The 17036-nt window shown below is 46.6% G+C and overlaps 1 protein-coding gene across 5 annotated transcripts in view; it reads right to left on the minus strand.

Annotated features, from left to right (window-relative positions):
• Positions 1-296: 296 nt before the first annotated feature.
• The window catches only part of Plcg2 (phospholipase C gamma 2), a 135295-nt gene continuing 118555 nt past the window's right edge, over positions 297-17036 (minus strand). For all 5 annotated transcript variants that reach the window (XM_021170477.3, XM_021170482.2, XM_021170480.3 and 2 more), the window contains 3 exons: positions 14873-14961; positions 973-1157; positions 297-644 (listed from right to left, as the gene is read on the minus strand). In XM_021170477.3, coding sequence (XP_021026136.1) covers positions 602-644; positions 973-1157; positions 14873-14961 — 317 coding nt within the window. In that variant the 3' untranslated portion in view covers positions 297-601. The remainder of the gene's footprint in view (positions 645-972; positions 1158-14872; positions 14962-17036) is intronic.

The raw sequence follows: 17036 nt of genomic DNA on the forward strand, positions 1-17036 counted from the left end.
CATTTCTGCAGATTTGTAGATCTGTCTAGACAACTGCTATGCCAGTGGTGCACACATTGAGGTCAGTTCCCGACCAGCCTTTGGGGTTGTGTAGAATACAGTGGTGGCCTGAACTATAGAATCATTTGCCTCTTAGCTGAAATCTTTTTTTTTTTTTTGGAATCTAATGAATTAGTTCCCCATGTCTCAGCTCACCTTCCATGGAAGTCAGTTACCTGGGTCACAGGCAGAAGCTTGCTCACCACAGAGGAACCCCTGTTTACTGTACAGATCAGGTATAGAACGCTTAACGGCATGAAACTGTTGTCTTTATTCAATGAGGCTGAGAACAGGGAAGTTCAAAAGGCACACAGTTGGGGGGATCCTCTATCAGGGGTAGTATAAGTTAAGAAAGTTGTCCAAGGTGGAAAAATAGCAGGAAGGTCTCAACTCCTCCTGCCCACGGGGGCGTCTTCAGAACTGTCATCTCTATGGTGAGTGGCTCGGAGAGAGGACGATGAATGTCACAGACGAATCTCTTCCTGGGGGCTGATTATAAGGCTCTCCGGTACCCAGATGCACTCGTGAACACCGTGCGCATGCGCGCACGCACACACGACTTCTAGGAGTAGAACCTGCTGTTGCTTACTCTCTTCTCTCTCAGCCTGAAATACAGGAGATTGAGTCCTCATCAGTGGGTAACTCCCACCCTACCTCGCAGGTCACCTGTGGCTGAGTGGAGGAGGCTCTGGGCTCCTAGCACACCCCCTGAGCCTTGGGGAATGTCCACTTCCCCCTTGGTCCTTGGCAATGGCGGCTCTTTAAGGATCCAATGAGAACACACCTGGTGGGCAGAGCTTAGGCAGTGTTCTTTGAAGGTTAGTTCCTTTGCTTAAGGTGTTAGGCAGCTTCTAGGTCGCTCCTAGAAGCTCCAAGACTTTGGGGGATTGGAGGGGACATGGAGGGGGCTGGGAGGGTTAGGGTCTCACCTACCTCCGGTTGCACTTCTCCTGGTAGAGCTGCAGCTGATTCTCGTTAACGTTGAACTCCTTCACCAGGGCATCACGGTTGGCTCCGCGCAGGTTCTGGTGCGTGTCGTACAGGAAGAGCTGGTTGTTGAGTTCTTCTTGCCGCCTCCGCAGTTGGCGACAGGAGGAATAGAGTTCCTCTTCACTCTCCTGAGGGCGGGGCGGGGGCGGGGCGGGGGAGAACAACCTTGTGAGTGACATCTTCCAAGCCCATATGGGAGACACACCTAGTGTCTCCCATGAGTGCCTGGAAGAACGGATTTCGCAACTGGGGCAGCTCCTGGAGGCCAGAGCCTAATTTAAGCAAAGGTGACTTTTGCAACATAGTAGAACTTCCTTCCAAAGTTGGAGTCTCTCCTGTTGACCTCTGGCCTCTGCTTTACCATCGTATCACCTACACAAAAGCTAGCCGCTGCCACAGTCCTTGGTCTTCCAAATGTGGCTTTGATATAAAACCCAGAAAAACAAGAGCACTGTGTTTCTTTCTGAGTTGAATCTGCGTATCACTAGGTCAGATCAACTTCTGGCTCATGGGTGTCTGTGCAGGCACATGTTCACGAGGAAGAAAGGGTGGCACCAGGTGAGGACAGAGGTGCTGAGAGCAGACAACTTAGTATCATTCAAGGGACTTAAAAGGCAGAGTAAGGCTGGGAAAATGCTCGGTCCATAAGAGCTTGGGCTGTACGCATGAAGATGATCCCCTGAAACCCTGACCCGAGTGATACAAACTTAATATCGTCAGGGGAGTCAAAGACAGGTGGATCCCCAGGGCTCACTGGCCAGCCAGTTTACCCTAATTAATAAGCTCTATGCCAGTGAGAGAAGCTGTCCCAAAAACCAAGGCGGGAGCTGGAGAGAAGGCCCAGACATTAAGAGTTCTTGCTGGCTGGGCGTGGTGGCGCACACCTTTAATCCCAGCACTTGGGGGGCAGAGGCAGGTGGATTTCTGAGTTGGAGGCCAGCCTGGTCTACAAAGTGAGTTCCAGGTCAGCCAGGGCTATACAGAGAAACCCTGTCTTTAAAAACCAAAAAAAAAAAAAAAAAAAAGAGTTCTTGCTGATCCCGCAGGGACCAGAGTTCGGTTCCAAACACCCACATCTGGCAACTCAGAGCCACCCATAACTGCATTCCAGGGGATCCAACACTGTCTTCTAGCACCTGGTCTCACATGCACATAGACCCCTGCATACTTTCGGTTGTCTTATGTTAACATTTCTGTGGGTAGCTACAAGGGCGGGGGCGGGGGAGGAGCAGGTACTTCTGATACATTGTACAACCTCCATACAGCTGAGTCTCTCCCATGGACCCCAGCAGCTGCTTCAGGAATTACCATCCTATGCTTGCTGCTGTCTCACCTCGGCAGCATCTTCTCCAGAGATGCTCTCTCTTGGTTCATCCATCCACAACTCCTCCATAGCAGTGTTACTATTTGACTGCAGTGCAGTGTTTCTTAACCTGTGAGTTGCGACCCCTTTTTTTTGGGGGGGGGGGATGTCAAACAACCCTTTCACAGAGGTTGCCTGAGACCATCGAAAGACATTACAATTCATGACAGTAGCAAAATTACTGTATGAAGCAGCAACGAAAATAATTCTATGGTGGGGGCGGGGGGGAGGGGAAGAGATCACCACACCATAGCATCAGGAAGGTTGAGAACCACTGATGTAGTGTTTTGCTGAGTCAGGTCTTCTGGCTTGGCTTCCCACCGTAGCCCATCTATAGCTACTTCCACCAGCTATCCACACGAATGGGCATCAACTTATTACAGGCTGCTTTTTTTTTTTTTTTTTTTGGCCTCTCAAGAATCACTGATGTCCTAAATGGCTTCTAGAAGAGCAAATCCTCTCCAGAAAGACCTCCACCAGAAGAATAACTATGGCAACCGCAGCTCTAGGAAATGCATTTCCTAAGTAACAAGCCTCAGAAGTCAAAACTGCCCCTTGATATGTGGGCAGCAGAAAGCATGGGACATCTGCAGGCACGAAAACATGAATCTTACCATCCATCTCCACCAGGCCCCTGGGTGACCAGCACACCATCAATGCACAGCGATACCCGGGATGGGAACTTTTCTTTTGAGGTCTCAATGGTGGGGCTTAAATGCTTCAGTAAATCATGTTGTAATAAATGGATGTGCTGTCACCCAGGCTTTGGAGTGCAAAGTGGATTTAAGATAATCCCGGGGGAAGGGGGGGAGCGGGACGGGGGGAGGGGCAGGAGAACGGTAAACTAGCACTTCACATATAGCCACCAGCTACATTAGCCCCAACCCAAGGCTTTTGAAGCTTAGCATTGACGTCTCTCTGTAGTGGCAGAATCCACTATCGCGTCCAAGAGGAGATTATTTCATCCACTCTGAGACTGTACTGCCCAGCATCCTTCATCCTTGGTCACACAGCCAGTGATTCGGCTGGCTCTCCTGCATCAGCACCCTCTGCTTCATCTCCTGCTGCTCTGGAATGGATTCTTTCCTTAAAGACTGGGAGCCTCCCTGCTGACTGTCATTTTTCCCATCGTAGCTTTCTCGAACTGCGGTGAGTCAGGACTTCAGTGAATGCTGTGGCTGCCTTGATCCTCTAACCAGACCACTGGCGCTTTCTCCATACTGAAATAAGGTATCTCTTTGTCTGTGCTTATAAGAGTAGCTTTCCTGCCCACCTACACTATCCCCCTGGCCCCCAAGAGCCTTTCCCTGGTGTTCACGACTTGACTGATGACAAGGCCTGGCTTCTGCCCTGTCTCTGTTCTTGATATCCCTTCCTGGGCTGAACCTATTCTAGCTTTGATCTAAAGTGACAGACAGGTGACTCTTCCTGTCCCTGGGGTATTTTATTAACTGGTGCCCTTAACTGTGTCTCAGGATAAGGAAGCTAGAGGAGGAACCATGAAGGATACTGGCCAATCCACAGAGCAAGCGCTCAGGACATAACACATTTACCAATTCAGGGTCTCACAAGAGTGTGGCCTTCAGTACCCCCAACCAGTCACACAGCAAGATCAGAGGTCACAGATCTCCATGGTGGCTATAATAATCTACCATATGCTGAAAATTCAAAAATAGATTTGGATGGTGCAGGACCACACAAAGCTATCAGGTGCTGCTAAGGAAAGCCTGCATGAAGGGCTTCATACAGGGTTGTCCCAAGCCTCAGTTTTCAAAATTCTCAACATGTGCAAAGTATAGGAAATTAAGGTTTGCCTGCATAAGTGTGACATGTATTTTACTAGTCTTTTCAAGCAATTTTGGCTTCTTATTTAGAATATTTTTTCTTTCGGGGTTTATTTTTATTGTATGTATGTAAGTATTTTGTATGTGCATGTCTGATGCCCGTGGAAGTCGTAAGAGAGTCATGGATTCCCCTGGAGCTGGAGTGTCAGGCAGTTATGGGCTGTCCCATGAGTGCTGGAGAGCAAACCCAGGTCCTCTGCAAGAGCAGCCAGTGCTCTTAACTGTTGAGCCAGCTCTCCAGTCCTTGGCATTCTTATTCTCGAATACCATGCATTCTCTGTCCAAGTTATGGTATCACAGGCAAGTAATGACTCAGGGAGGTCGCCATGTTTAAAGGTACAAGAAGGGTTGCCTTCTGACCCACAATCAAGCTCATAAAGTTCCCAAGACAAAGAAGTAAAGAGATTTGTATCCATTTGCAGAATGCAAAGGTTTACTTCTGAAGCCAAGGTATGGTGGGCTTATTTTTGTGTGGACTGGCTCACCCAGACTATGAGAACATATTCTTGCAGTTTTACCTTTATTGACTTAGGGTCAGGAGCTGTGCCACGGGGCAGGCGTGGAGGTCAGAGAAGAGTTTAGCAGAGTCAGCTCCCTACGTCCACCCTGCGGGTCCTGGGGATTGAACTCAGGTTCTTCAGGCTTCAAACCCAGCATCATTACCCACTGAGCACCTCAGCGGGCTCAAAGTCTCGTCTGTGACCTGAATCCGAATCTGAATTAGCTTTTACTTCCCAAACTTTTCACTGCCACGTCCTCTGGAAACTAAGCCTTCTCTATCATTATATCTATCTATATCTATAGATATTTATCTATATCATTATATCGTTTCTATATCGTTGACGCCGTGTAGTATTTTGTATTTCTTAGAATCTCAACGTGTGGTCCAGGCTTGGGCAATCCTGCCTCAACCTACTGAATAGTAGGGACTCCAGGTGTGCCCCACCCTGCCTGGCCATCTTTAGTTTTACGTCTGCATGACTGCTTTCCCCAATACTCTCCCATCCATTTCCAGCCTTTTGTAATTTGTTCTTAGGCTTTTTTGAAAACCCTAGACTGTCGGATTCTTTCCCCAATCAGAGTCCAGCCCAGTTGCCCAGTTAGGTGGAAGTGCTTGCCCACGTCATCGTGCTTGCTACACACTCAAACTCCTGTCCTAATCTGTTCGTCTGTTTACCCTCATGGTTAAGTTTCTGGTGGTGACTTCCTCCCTGCTGTCCTCGTGTGACATGCGCTAGTCCTGTGATTTCAACAATCCCCGTTAAAATAGCATTTCCCTTTGACGTGAAGAATAAAAGTCTCCCTCTACAGGGCACTTTCAGCCCAGTCCTTGAAAACCTTTAGGTCATTTATTCTATCTGGTTTGTTTGTTTGTTTGTTTGTTTGTTGTTGTGCTGATTACTTTTAGTTTCAGATTGCAGGATTTTTCATTATGGTGTGTGTGTTTCATGTCTCCTTCCTTGATGCCATCACAAAGTCTTAACCAGTGTTCTTGCCTCCGGAAGATGCAGTTATACCAGGAAATCTCCTCATTTTCCCACCTCCACACTTTATCATCAAGAAGTTTGCTTTATATAGGTAGGCTACGTAGGGGTTTGCTTCTGGTAAAATTCCTGTAAACTCAGCAATGCACTTGTGCGTGTGGGTGTGCATAGAAGCCAACGGTCAATGTTGGATATCTCCCTCCCTCCATGGCTCTCAACTTTCTTATTTACGTTTGAGACAGCACCTCACAAGGTAGCCCTGGCTGGCTAGGACCTCGCCATGCCTCTCCGGCGCTGAGATTAAATGTGTGGACCACCATGCCTGCCTACCTTACTGTTGAGATGATGTTTCTCACAGACCCCAGAGCTTAAACAGTCTACCTGGCCAATGAGCTCTGAGGATCAGCCTGCTCTCCCACTTTCCCAGGGGGCACTGGGGTTACAGATGTGTTCCATGTAGCCTGGTTTTTCCATGGGTACTGGGATCCAAACTCAGCCGTCTCCCCAGCCCCATGAATGTATCTGTACAGTAGCATCTCCCTGGTCCACGTGGGCCTCTGTACTGTCCTACTGTCCTGATGGGAGGGGACTGGACACTGCATTCCCTTTGCCAGTCTGCAGCTGGCATGTCCCTGGCCTCCAGTCTCCAGGGCTAATGAGGACAAGTTCAATACTAGACTTTACCTTATACACACTCAAGCGTGTTTGGGTATATCAGCCATTTTCTATTCATCACACTGAATCAAATGAACGAGCCTATAGAGACTGTCCCTCTGCCTGAAGAGTGGCCCAGCCTGTCACTTCAACAATCTCCCTCTCTAATGGTATTGTGTTCTAGATTCTGAAGTACTTCGGCACTCTGTCTTAAACATAGGCACTTTTCTTCTCTCTCTCTCTCTCTCTCTCTCTCTCTCTCTCTCTCTCTCTCTCTCTCTCTCTCTCTCATTTGTTTTTTGAAACAGGGTTTCTCTGTGCAGTCCTGGCTGTCCTGGAACTCACTCTGTAGACCAGGCTGGCCTCGAACTCAGAAATCCACCTGCCTCTGCTTCCCAAGTGCTGGGATTAAAGGTGTGTGCCACCACTGCCCGGCGGCACCTTTCTTTGTTTCATTTTGTATTTCGAGTCAGTATTTCTCTGTGTATCCCCGACTGTCCTGAAGTTAGCTCTGTAGACCAGGCTGGCCTTGAACTCACAGAGATTTTCATTACAAAGAGGTCAGAGTCTGTTTTTTTTGTTTCCAGTTCCAGATCCTTTTCCAGGGCTCCAAGAGGTAGCTCCCAAGGTGCCTCTGACTTCCGTCTTCCAGCTCCACTGCCCGCCATCCACTCTATAGCTGCACAGTAGACCTTTCTTCCTCTGTGTGGGCTAGGTCTTTTGTTTTTTGCTTTTTTTTTTTTTTTTCCATTACAGTTTGGGGCTTTGTTTGGTTGGTATCTGTGTCCTGACAATGGATCTGGGGAAGCAAGCACAGCCATCCCTCTCTCTTTGGACCTGACATGGCCAAACTCTACCTGGTTAGGCACCAGGAGGATCTTAATCTGTCTCCAGGTCCCTCCCCAGTAGAAGAAGATTCATTCTCAATCACAAAAGCTTCCAGCTCAACGCTTGGGCCTCCCGGCCTCTGGGTGAACGGACATGTGCACCCTTTCCCTACCTCACAGGTGGCTCTCAGTGTGTTTATTTCTCTATTGTTTTATGAATCTCAAAGCCACCAACGTATCATGGCTTTTCTCCAATGATGGAACACTTCTGCTGGGCTATGTGTGCCTTTAGCTGGAAAGCCACCAAGCTGGGTTTCCCGTGGATCTCACTACCTCTTGCTCCTTTCTCCTACCAGCCCAGAGCAAAGCATATTCCAACCCAACCCAGGCTAATTAGGGAAGCTGGTTTTCTAAATGTCCCTGCCAGGGACCACCAACTTGTTCCCTGATGATGGTCACACTCTGTTCTGGTCCTCTAAAAGCAGGCCATCTGGGCACAGACCCCTTCCCCTAAATGTCAAGGCTGAACTGAACCCCAGCCCTGACTTTCAGAAATCATTTCCCCTAAGGCAAATGTCCTCAGCCTTCCTAATGCCTCCGCCCTTTGATACAGTTCCTCATGTTGTGGAGACCCCCCCCACACACACACACTGTAAAGTTATTCCCTTGCTACTCCATAACTATAATTTTGCTACTGTTATGAATCATGATGTAAATAACCAATATGTAGGATATCTGATATTTGACCCCTGTGAAAGGGTCCTTTGACCCTCCCAAGAGGGGTCGCAATCCACAGGTTGAGAACCACTGCCCCCTTTTTTAATTGTAGCATCTTTTTGTTCTTTGTTCTATTTATTCTACTCTCAGATATCTAGTCCATAGGGAATATTTTTAATCAAAAAAAAGTTATGTGAAGGCCTCTACTATTTACAAAGTCAACAAAGGAAAAAAAAAAAAAAAAAAAAAAACCCTGCCACTAACTGCAGCGCCCAGGGGCGGAAGAGGGGCCGGGTGACTCAGGAACCTGAAGCTGACAAGACAAAGCATTCAGGACTTTGAAAAAATCACACACCAGAGAAGGGCTTCTTCAAGCCGTCTGCAGAGGGGGAAAGGGCACACACGTGTGAATCCAACTTCACAAATATCACGTGCAGGAAAAAAGAAGAGAGACAAGGCAGAGGAGACAACAAGCTACAAGCAGGCTGTTGTGGGGATTTTTTTTTAAACCTCACTCCTTTCTTACCCTGCTCCCCAAATTAAATATAACACGTAATATCATAGTGCTAAGACACTCCTTAAAAACATTCATTCAGCAAACACAGTAAAGAACCCAGGGTTCTTAAAGGATCTGTGTAGTGTAAATGGCCACCTCGGAAGACATTTGAATTCTTTATTGATAGACTTCCGCATCTTTAAGCTTTATTTCAACAAACACTTCATGAGAAAACTCCATCAGGGCTCTTGGGGGATCAATCCCTTGTTCGGGAAAGTCTTGATGGCTCTCGAATCCGGAGGTCACAGCAGGGCTGGACCCCCTAGATATCAAGCATACTGCACGTGTGGCCTGCACAGCCTCTGAGAGAGGCTTCATCCCGGCATGGATGGAAATGCCAACTGGCAGCTGGAGATGGTACAGAACCAGGTGACAGATGTACGATTAAATACAGGCTCAGGAGCCAGCCACCAAAATGACATTTGCACACATTCAGAGGCTTCCTCTTAAAGAGCAGATCCGCAGGAGGGGGCTTTGTCCATTCAGAACGTCTTCCCACTCCCAGGCTCCCTCGTCCAACAGTGGGGTCCCCCAACATATCAGGGCATCCCTCAACAAGATAGCCAAGCATAGCTGAGCGCAGTTGTCTTTGAAATACATTCACTTCTCTCTTCTGCTATCAGTGATTCCTAATAATGTATTGATCACGGTTTGGGGGGGGTGGCATTTACAACAGCTCCCCAAAGTGTTCTCGGACTGCCTTCCGCTGTGCTGACTGGCTTTCCTATGAACTGCCTGCAGATGGACTTTATGGGCACAGAGGGGCTACAGAGCTTCTCCTCCCCCCAGGCCACAGAGAAAGAAGCCCAAGCGCTGGCGGTGTGTGTGTAAGGGGGGGGGGGGTGACTCGGCAAAGCCTCTTCTAGCTTCCTTGTCTTCAAGGTTTAGGTTTGCAGTTCTACCAACCCTGCTCAATTATCCAGCCCCCCTCATTCCGCATCTGGGAATGGAGCCCAAGCGAATAATTCAGACATAAGGGAGACGGGTCCGAGAGCAGGAGGGGTAAATGGGTCCCATCTAAGTATTGGAGGAATACTGAGCTCATGGCCAATCTACTTAATGGCAGAATGGAATAGGAAGGTGCTTAGAATCTCATTTGAGAGCAGTGGTTCTCAAAGAAGGATATGGCCACCGGAGGGAGGTGTGACAGTGCCAGGAGAGTTGTAACCATTGTATGAGGTGGGAGCTGCCGCCATCTAGTGGACAAAAGGCACAGATACTACTGAACATCTTACAAAGAATATCTTGGTGCCAAAGCTGAACAATACCAAAGTCTGGGGGTCGGGGGTGGGTGTGAAATTAATACAGAGGCAGAGGCAGAGGCACCCTAGGAGAAAGTGAAGTGAACGAACTCAATACTGATTTCTTTTTTCTCTACATATGTGTGATCTGTACTGAGGAGTGTGTGTGTGTGTGTGTGTGTGTGTATACATGCATGCACATTTGTATATTTCTGTGTATGTACATGTATGTGTGGAAGCCAGGGGCCAATACTGGATGTCTCCCTCCATCACATTGTACTTTGTGTTTGAGACAGGGTCTCTCACAGACCTGGATTTTACTGACTGGCTAGCCTGGCCCGCAGGCCCCAGGAGTCCTCTGCTCCACACCTCTGCGCTGCCATTACAGATAAGCACTGCTGCTGCCTGGCTTTCATGAGCATGTCAAGGGTCAGAGCTCAGGTCCTCCTGCCCATGGGCATGTTACCAGGGGATCCATTGCCCCAGACTCATGGGGGGGGGGGGTTGGTAAGCCATCATACCATAAGGAATTTTATCTTGATAGATTTTCTAAGCATATTGGTCATATGTTGGCTCGTACATAACTCATTCTGAAAAGGAGTGCTTTAAGACCCATGAGGGCTTAAGCATTTTGCTCACTCAGCCACAGTATAGAAGGGAACTTTACAAAAAAGGTTCCTGTCCGGGTCTTTCTACCGCAGAAGGAACATGGAATTGGCTGGAGGGGGTCTTCACTGAAGGTTCAAGTGAAAACTGTATTTTTTAGCTTAACAATTAAAATTATTTTCAAGATGGATACTATTCTATTATCTATCCCCTTCAGATAGAATGTCCTCATCCTGAGGCTATCTTACATTAGAGAGTGGTGATACCTTGGCTGACTGGGTTGTTGACCAACGACCATTTGTCACTCTCTGCCTCCTGCCTTGCTTCCTATATTTTTATGTCCTCTTTAACCCTGATGTTTTGTGAGTGCTTGAGAAACCATCATACTAGGAAGCCAAGTTACTCTCAGTCAAGTTCAGGATAGATTCATTCATTCATTCATTCATTCATTAGAGCCCTGACTGGACTGGAACTGGCTATATAGGCCAGACTGGCCTGGAATTCACAGAGATGTGCTAGCCTCTGCCTCCCGAGTGCTAGGGTTGAAGGTATGTGCCACCATGCCTGGCTATAAATGCAGCAATTTTCACTCCCTGGACTATCACAATGGCTGTAAAATGCGTCTCCCAGTCCTGCCACTCCTGCCCCATTGGAAAGCTCTCAGCTATGTTCCAGGAACTGACAATCAGGAAACTGCCAACATGTTAATTCTTACAGCCCAAAGAAGACCACAGACCAACAGTTCCCCTACCAGAAAACACAATGAGGTCCAGTAGCAAGATCATCATATGGCAGCACACTGGGGGCCAAAATTGGCTTAGGTTTCCCAACGGGAAATGAGCTGAGGTGGGGGGGTATAGAATTCCCTGGCTCGTGGCAAGCTTTCTGAGGTTTTGGTAGAAGAATGAAGGGTCATGGAAAAATGAATTATCTGCATGCCAGGCATTGCAATAAGAGCACTTGCTCAATCGTGTTCATTGCTGCTTCATAATAGACAGAAATTGAAAACAGCCTACATGTCCATCAACGGGTGAATGGATAATAATATTGCACAATGCAATATTACTAAGCCATTTAAAAAATGAATGGTGAAATTGGCAGGTAAATGGATGGAGCTAGAAAAAAATCATCTTGAGTGAGGTCTACACTCAGACAAATAGGATATGTATTATATGTGGTGTTAGCTATTAAGTCTTCAATAAGTTATAATATGTATAACCACAGAGGTTACATAGAGGGAAAGGGGGTTGGGGGTGGGGAGAGATGGATCACCCTAGGAAGGGGGAATCGAATATATAGTTACATATGGAGGGCAGGAGCAAGAGGGACAAATGGAGATGGGAGGGAAGGAGGTGACAGAGGGAATACGGGGAGGGCTGAAACTGAGGGCCATGGAAGGGGATGTATAGTTAACTACAATAGAAGCTTCCTAAAAAAAAAATATATATATATATATATATACATACACATATATATACACACACATATGTGTGTATATATGTATATGTGTGTATGTGTGTGTGTGTGTGTATATATATATATATATATATATATATATATATATATATATAGTCAATATGAATGGAGTTGCCAAATGATGTGGAAGATAAAGGCCCACCTGGACATCTCTCCTCACCAAATGATGCTTCCAATGCCAAGAACGGGTCACATCTAATCGAGGAGTTGGCCAAAAATACCCCCATGGGAACCTGCAAACAACCAGGGCTAGTGCCAAGGCTATTAATTGTTCTCCACAAACTGATGTTACGGCTTGATTGCTGAAAACTACACCTATACAACCTATTGAACACAAGCAAGTGGAGCCAGTGTCTACCTAGAGCCTTTACCTCTATGGACAAGTGTTCATGATACTTGAAGCCCTCTGCGTGCTGCCAAAGGAGAAGAGTAAACACCAGCCCAGCTACAAAGTCTTCTATCTATAACGATAACCAACCTGCAAGATGCTCTTGTGTAATAGTGGCACAACGCGTATGAGTGCAACCAACCAATATCTGATTTGAGTTAAGGTTCACTCCATGGTCCCAACACTACTTGGGTGGCCAAAAGCTGGAGAGCAGATAGGCCAGGGATCTCAGGAGAAACCAGATACTACAGGAGGAATGTGGTCATAAATGCCTCCTATGACATGCTGCTATCTTTACAGAGCAGGTTTTGCTCAGCCATCCTCAAAGACGCTTTCTGGTGAGGTTTTCTCTATTACTGTCTATTGTGATGCTAAGTGTAGGCCCCCAAGACCTGGAGTCTGCACGCAGCCCCTGGGACCCTACCCCCAAGTTAATTCTGATTGGTGAATAAAGATGCCAACAGCCAATAGTTGAGCAGAAGAGACATTGGTGGGGTTGAGGTTTCAAGGGCGTGGGGACAGGGGAACCACAAAGAGGAGGAAAAGGCAGGAATAAGTCACCATGGAAGAAAAAGAACATACAGGAGGGAGGAGGAGAGCTGCCATAGGCTAAGGGCCAAGAGAAGTGGGTTCTCTTGGGTTAAGAGCAACCTAGATGAAATATATAGTAAATAGTCAGTGATAACTTGGAGTTATCAATAAGAAAGTAGATTCTAATGACATGGAGGGTAAGCAGCTGCCCAGTTATTGTGCTGCCTAAGGTTATTTAAAAATATAAAGGTGGTGTGCGCCTTTCATCTGGGAACATAAGTGGTCTAAGGTGGGGAGGAAACGCCCGCACTGGGACTCTTAGTATCTGTTACTCCACTTCCTCCTCCAGCAGATGATAACAACGACAGAGAAGGAGCTGCAGCTAGACAACGTTCAGAGGGTGAGAGACCTTGGGACACCCAGTCCTAAATGGGATGTCTTCACCATCCCTCCCTCCGGGGTTCAGGGAAGACTGTGGAAGAGGAGATGGAAAGCTTGTAAGACCCAGTTAGGATGGTGGGCTCTGAGGAAACAAGGCCTTCTAAACACAACAGGACCAGGGCACATATGAACTCATGGAGACCATGGCAGTGTGCACAGGGCCCACACAGGTCTGCACCAGATCAAGTCCCAGCTCAGACAGAACTGGACCCAGCAGCTATCTCTAGTTGTCTCACTGAGGATACAAACCACTCTTAAGGGTTAGCCCCATGTCCAGCAGTAGTTAGCCAACACAGAAGAAATCAGTGACATCCTTGAAGGTCCTTTGTCTCATACGCTTTTGACAGGGAAATTTTTTTAACCATACGTGGATCCTTTGCATATATATAATATGTATGTATGTATATGTATATATGTGTGTATACATACACATATATATACATACACACATATATATGTATATGTATATATGCATAGATACATAGATAGATAGATACATAGATAGATAGATAGATATCTTCCAGTTTTGTGGTTTTAGGCAATTCCTATGCATACAAATATGTGTGTCTCTGTGCCTACATGTATATCATGTGCTTTTTTCTTTTTCCTTTGGCTATTTTTCTTCAGTTTCTTTGTTTTATCCTGTTCTGGTTTGCTTTTGTTTTGTTATCATTCTTTAGATGTCTACTTGTATCCTAATGAATGGTGGATGGAACAGGTGTGGATTCTGATGGGGGGACGATAGGGGGATGTCAGAGGAGTTGAGGGAGGGGAACCATGATCAGAATATATTGTATAAGAAAATCTAATTTCAATAAAAGAAAGAAAAATGAGACAAAAAAAAAAAAAAGACTTGCTACACAGGTTACCAGCTATGAGAGCCTAGTCTAAGTCCATGGCACTCTTTGGTGCCTTTCTGTGAAGCCAAGATCTTCCTACCACATTTACATGTTACCATTTGAATGCAAAATGACCTCTCGAAGACATGTGTTTGTTTAAATGTGGTCCCCACCTGGTGGTGGTGAAGCTGTGGAAGAAGAGAGTCACTCACTGACGACGATGGTGAGCACTGAAGTTTTTAGCCCAGTCCCACTTCCTATGCAGTCTCTGCTTCCTGATTCCTCTGCAAGAAGCTGTCCAAACTCCCCCACCACAGTGCCACCGTCACCATGCTTCCCTCACCACAGTGGACTGTCTCACATCAAACTGTGAGCCAAACAATCTCTCCTCCCTGATGGTGCTTCTTGTGTGGGTCACGGTGACAAAGTGACTTCAACGCACAACCAAGCTGGTTAGTCCAAGGAGAAACGAGAACTCTTCAAGACACTGACAAACAGGACTAGAACAAAGGTCCCTCCAGTGCAGAGAGTTACCAGCCCATGGGAATCAGGGTCCAGCCTTCCCCCACACAGACCCTTTGAAGCAATGACCCAAGGCCAACAGGTGAGAAACACATCCAGAAAGGAGGAGCTTGCCTGGAAAAGCATCCTCTGCCCAGGCTGTTGGCGCCAAGTAACCAGGAAGAACTCCTTCCCAAGACCTCTCCCCGCAGACTGTAGAGCCCACTCCAGAATCCTTCAGCAATCCTCAAGAAAGGATGCTGAGGGGGAAACCCCAGAACCTTGACTGGTCCTGGGAAGGGTTTCAGCTCATTAATCCAGAGTATTTCCATTATATTCCTACCCCTGGCCAACTGGTCAGGGCCCGTGACTCACCAGGACTGGCCTCATCTCACAGAAAACCAGGAGGGATGCCAGTTCGATGTCTTCACTGTACCCATTCTTCAGAGGGACTGATCTAAAGCCTGGAGCAGAAACAGAAGGAGAAGAGCCAATGGGAGATCCGCTCTGGGCTTTCTTGTGATATCCTGGAGATGGCATACCCGTTCCAAGGGTAGAGAGGCCAGTGTGCCATGCCCAAGTTTCTGTCCTAAAGTTACAGAGACTAGTGTTTTTTTTTTTTTTTTTTTTTTTGGTTTTTTGAGACAGGGTTTCTCTGAATAGCTCTGGCTGTCCTGGAACTCACTTTGTAGACCAGTCTGGCCTCGAACTCAGAAATCCGCCTGCCTCTGCCTCCCGAGTGCTGGGATTAAAGGCGTGCGCCACCACGCCCGGCTGAGACTAGTGTTCTTGATAAGCACATTCACATAGTAAAGTTAAAACATCTGCCAACTAGAAATGGTTGGCTCAGAAGAAATCAAAACTGGGCTGACAAGACGGCTCGTCAGGTAAAGAAAGGTGCCTGCTGCAATGCCTGACACCCTGGGTCCCATAGGAAAGGAGAGATACAACCCTCCACACATGTGCTTACAAAGGCACAATTGATAGATGCAATTTTAGAAAGAAGTGAGAATCTACAGACTTACCCCTCCCCATTGAAATGAGAGTGATTGGTACTACTGCGGTTTAATTCCTTAAGTACTCATAAAGTCAAAAGAGTCAGAACGGTAATGAGTCTTCAACCCACTGTCTCCTCTTGGGCCTTCACAAAGCACAGGGCTAGGGAGTCGCCTTTATCTTCAGTGATTTCCTATCTGACTACCCCTTGGCAGTCTATGGCTGTATTGATCACTCTCCCTGGAGCCCATTTCCTACTTACAATCAGGGTCCACGTGCAGCAGACCTTGAAATGTGTCTTTTTATTTAGGATTGGCTCAGGGTGAGCTTGAGCCGATCCGCATCCCCAGCCCCGTTAAACAGCAGTTGCAGGACTCCATCTCAACAGCTGATTGGTTGGCTTGTCTAAAGGAATCCATAGAAAACAGGCTACCTGCTCCCTAGCCTACAGCACAGAACTGTGAAGGGCCTTTCCTCTCTAAGCAGATGTTAGTGTTTCTTTTTGCACAGATCCCTAGCCAATAATAGACATATACATGTAAACAGACAGACATGTGTGGATACGATATATCACTGAGGAAAGAGAGCAAGGAAGGCTAAATAATAGGCAATTAACAAGGACTGGCTGTAGGTAACAGACATAACTTACGAAAGACAATATAAAGCTAACGGGTTTTCTAGTTCTAATTACATCCTTTGAATTTTTTGGTTTGGGCAGCAGAGAAGTGCATAAAAACACTGAATAGTGCAAGTGTAAAATCCAGTGAGAAGCTGCAGCTACAGAATGGCTGCTCTAACTGTATAAAAGCTTATTGATATAGAGACTTAAGAGGTCTGTTTCAGTGTGTAATGTTTATTTGAATTTTTACAATAGGTTTATTTAAAAAAAAAATAAAAAGCACAGATCAGTGCATGGTCCCTCGTAGCTTTCATACAACCTTCCATCTTAGCCATCCCTTCTAATGGCTGATTTGTTCCCAGAGCTTTTCATTTATATGGTATCTGCTGAGCTGCACAGATTAGACACGCCCCATTTCCTTACACCATCCTCCATCCCTGTGTTGGCTCATACTCTTAGGGAATATCTACACTATCTATTATCCTATCACCTTTATAATTAACATTTGTTTATGTGTAGTGTATGTAGCGTGTTCTCTCCTTCCACCATGTGAGGACTGAACCTAGGCTGTCAGGCTTGGCCACAAGCACCTTTCCCTGCTAAGTCATCTCACCAGCCCCAGCTTCTTACCTTTAAACAATACCTATTGAATCTCTCCTCTGCTGCTGCTACTGCTTAGGATAAGGAAAAGGACATAGCCACCCAACCCTGAGTCTTCCTTCTTTTTTGCCTCTCTCAATTTTGGATATTTTTTAAGGTGTTGTTTTTACACCAATGTATAGAACATTTGCATCCTGTTGACTTTTTTTAGACCATGAGCAAGAAAAGTTTTATTGAGCGATAAAATAACAACTCCCTGTTTCAGGGCATCTTGGAAATAAGCCATTATTACAACCATTATTCTCCACAAAGAAAGGCTTGGGT

This window comes from Mus caroli, unplaced genomic scaffold, assembly GCF_978045245.1.
Source record: "Mus caroli unplaced genomic scaffold, Mus_caroli_1 scaffold_10, whole genome shotgun sequence".
Classification (NCBI taxonomy): Eukaryota; Metazoa; Chordata; class Mammalia; order Rodentia; family Muridae; genus Mus; species Mus caroli.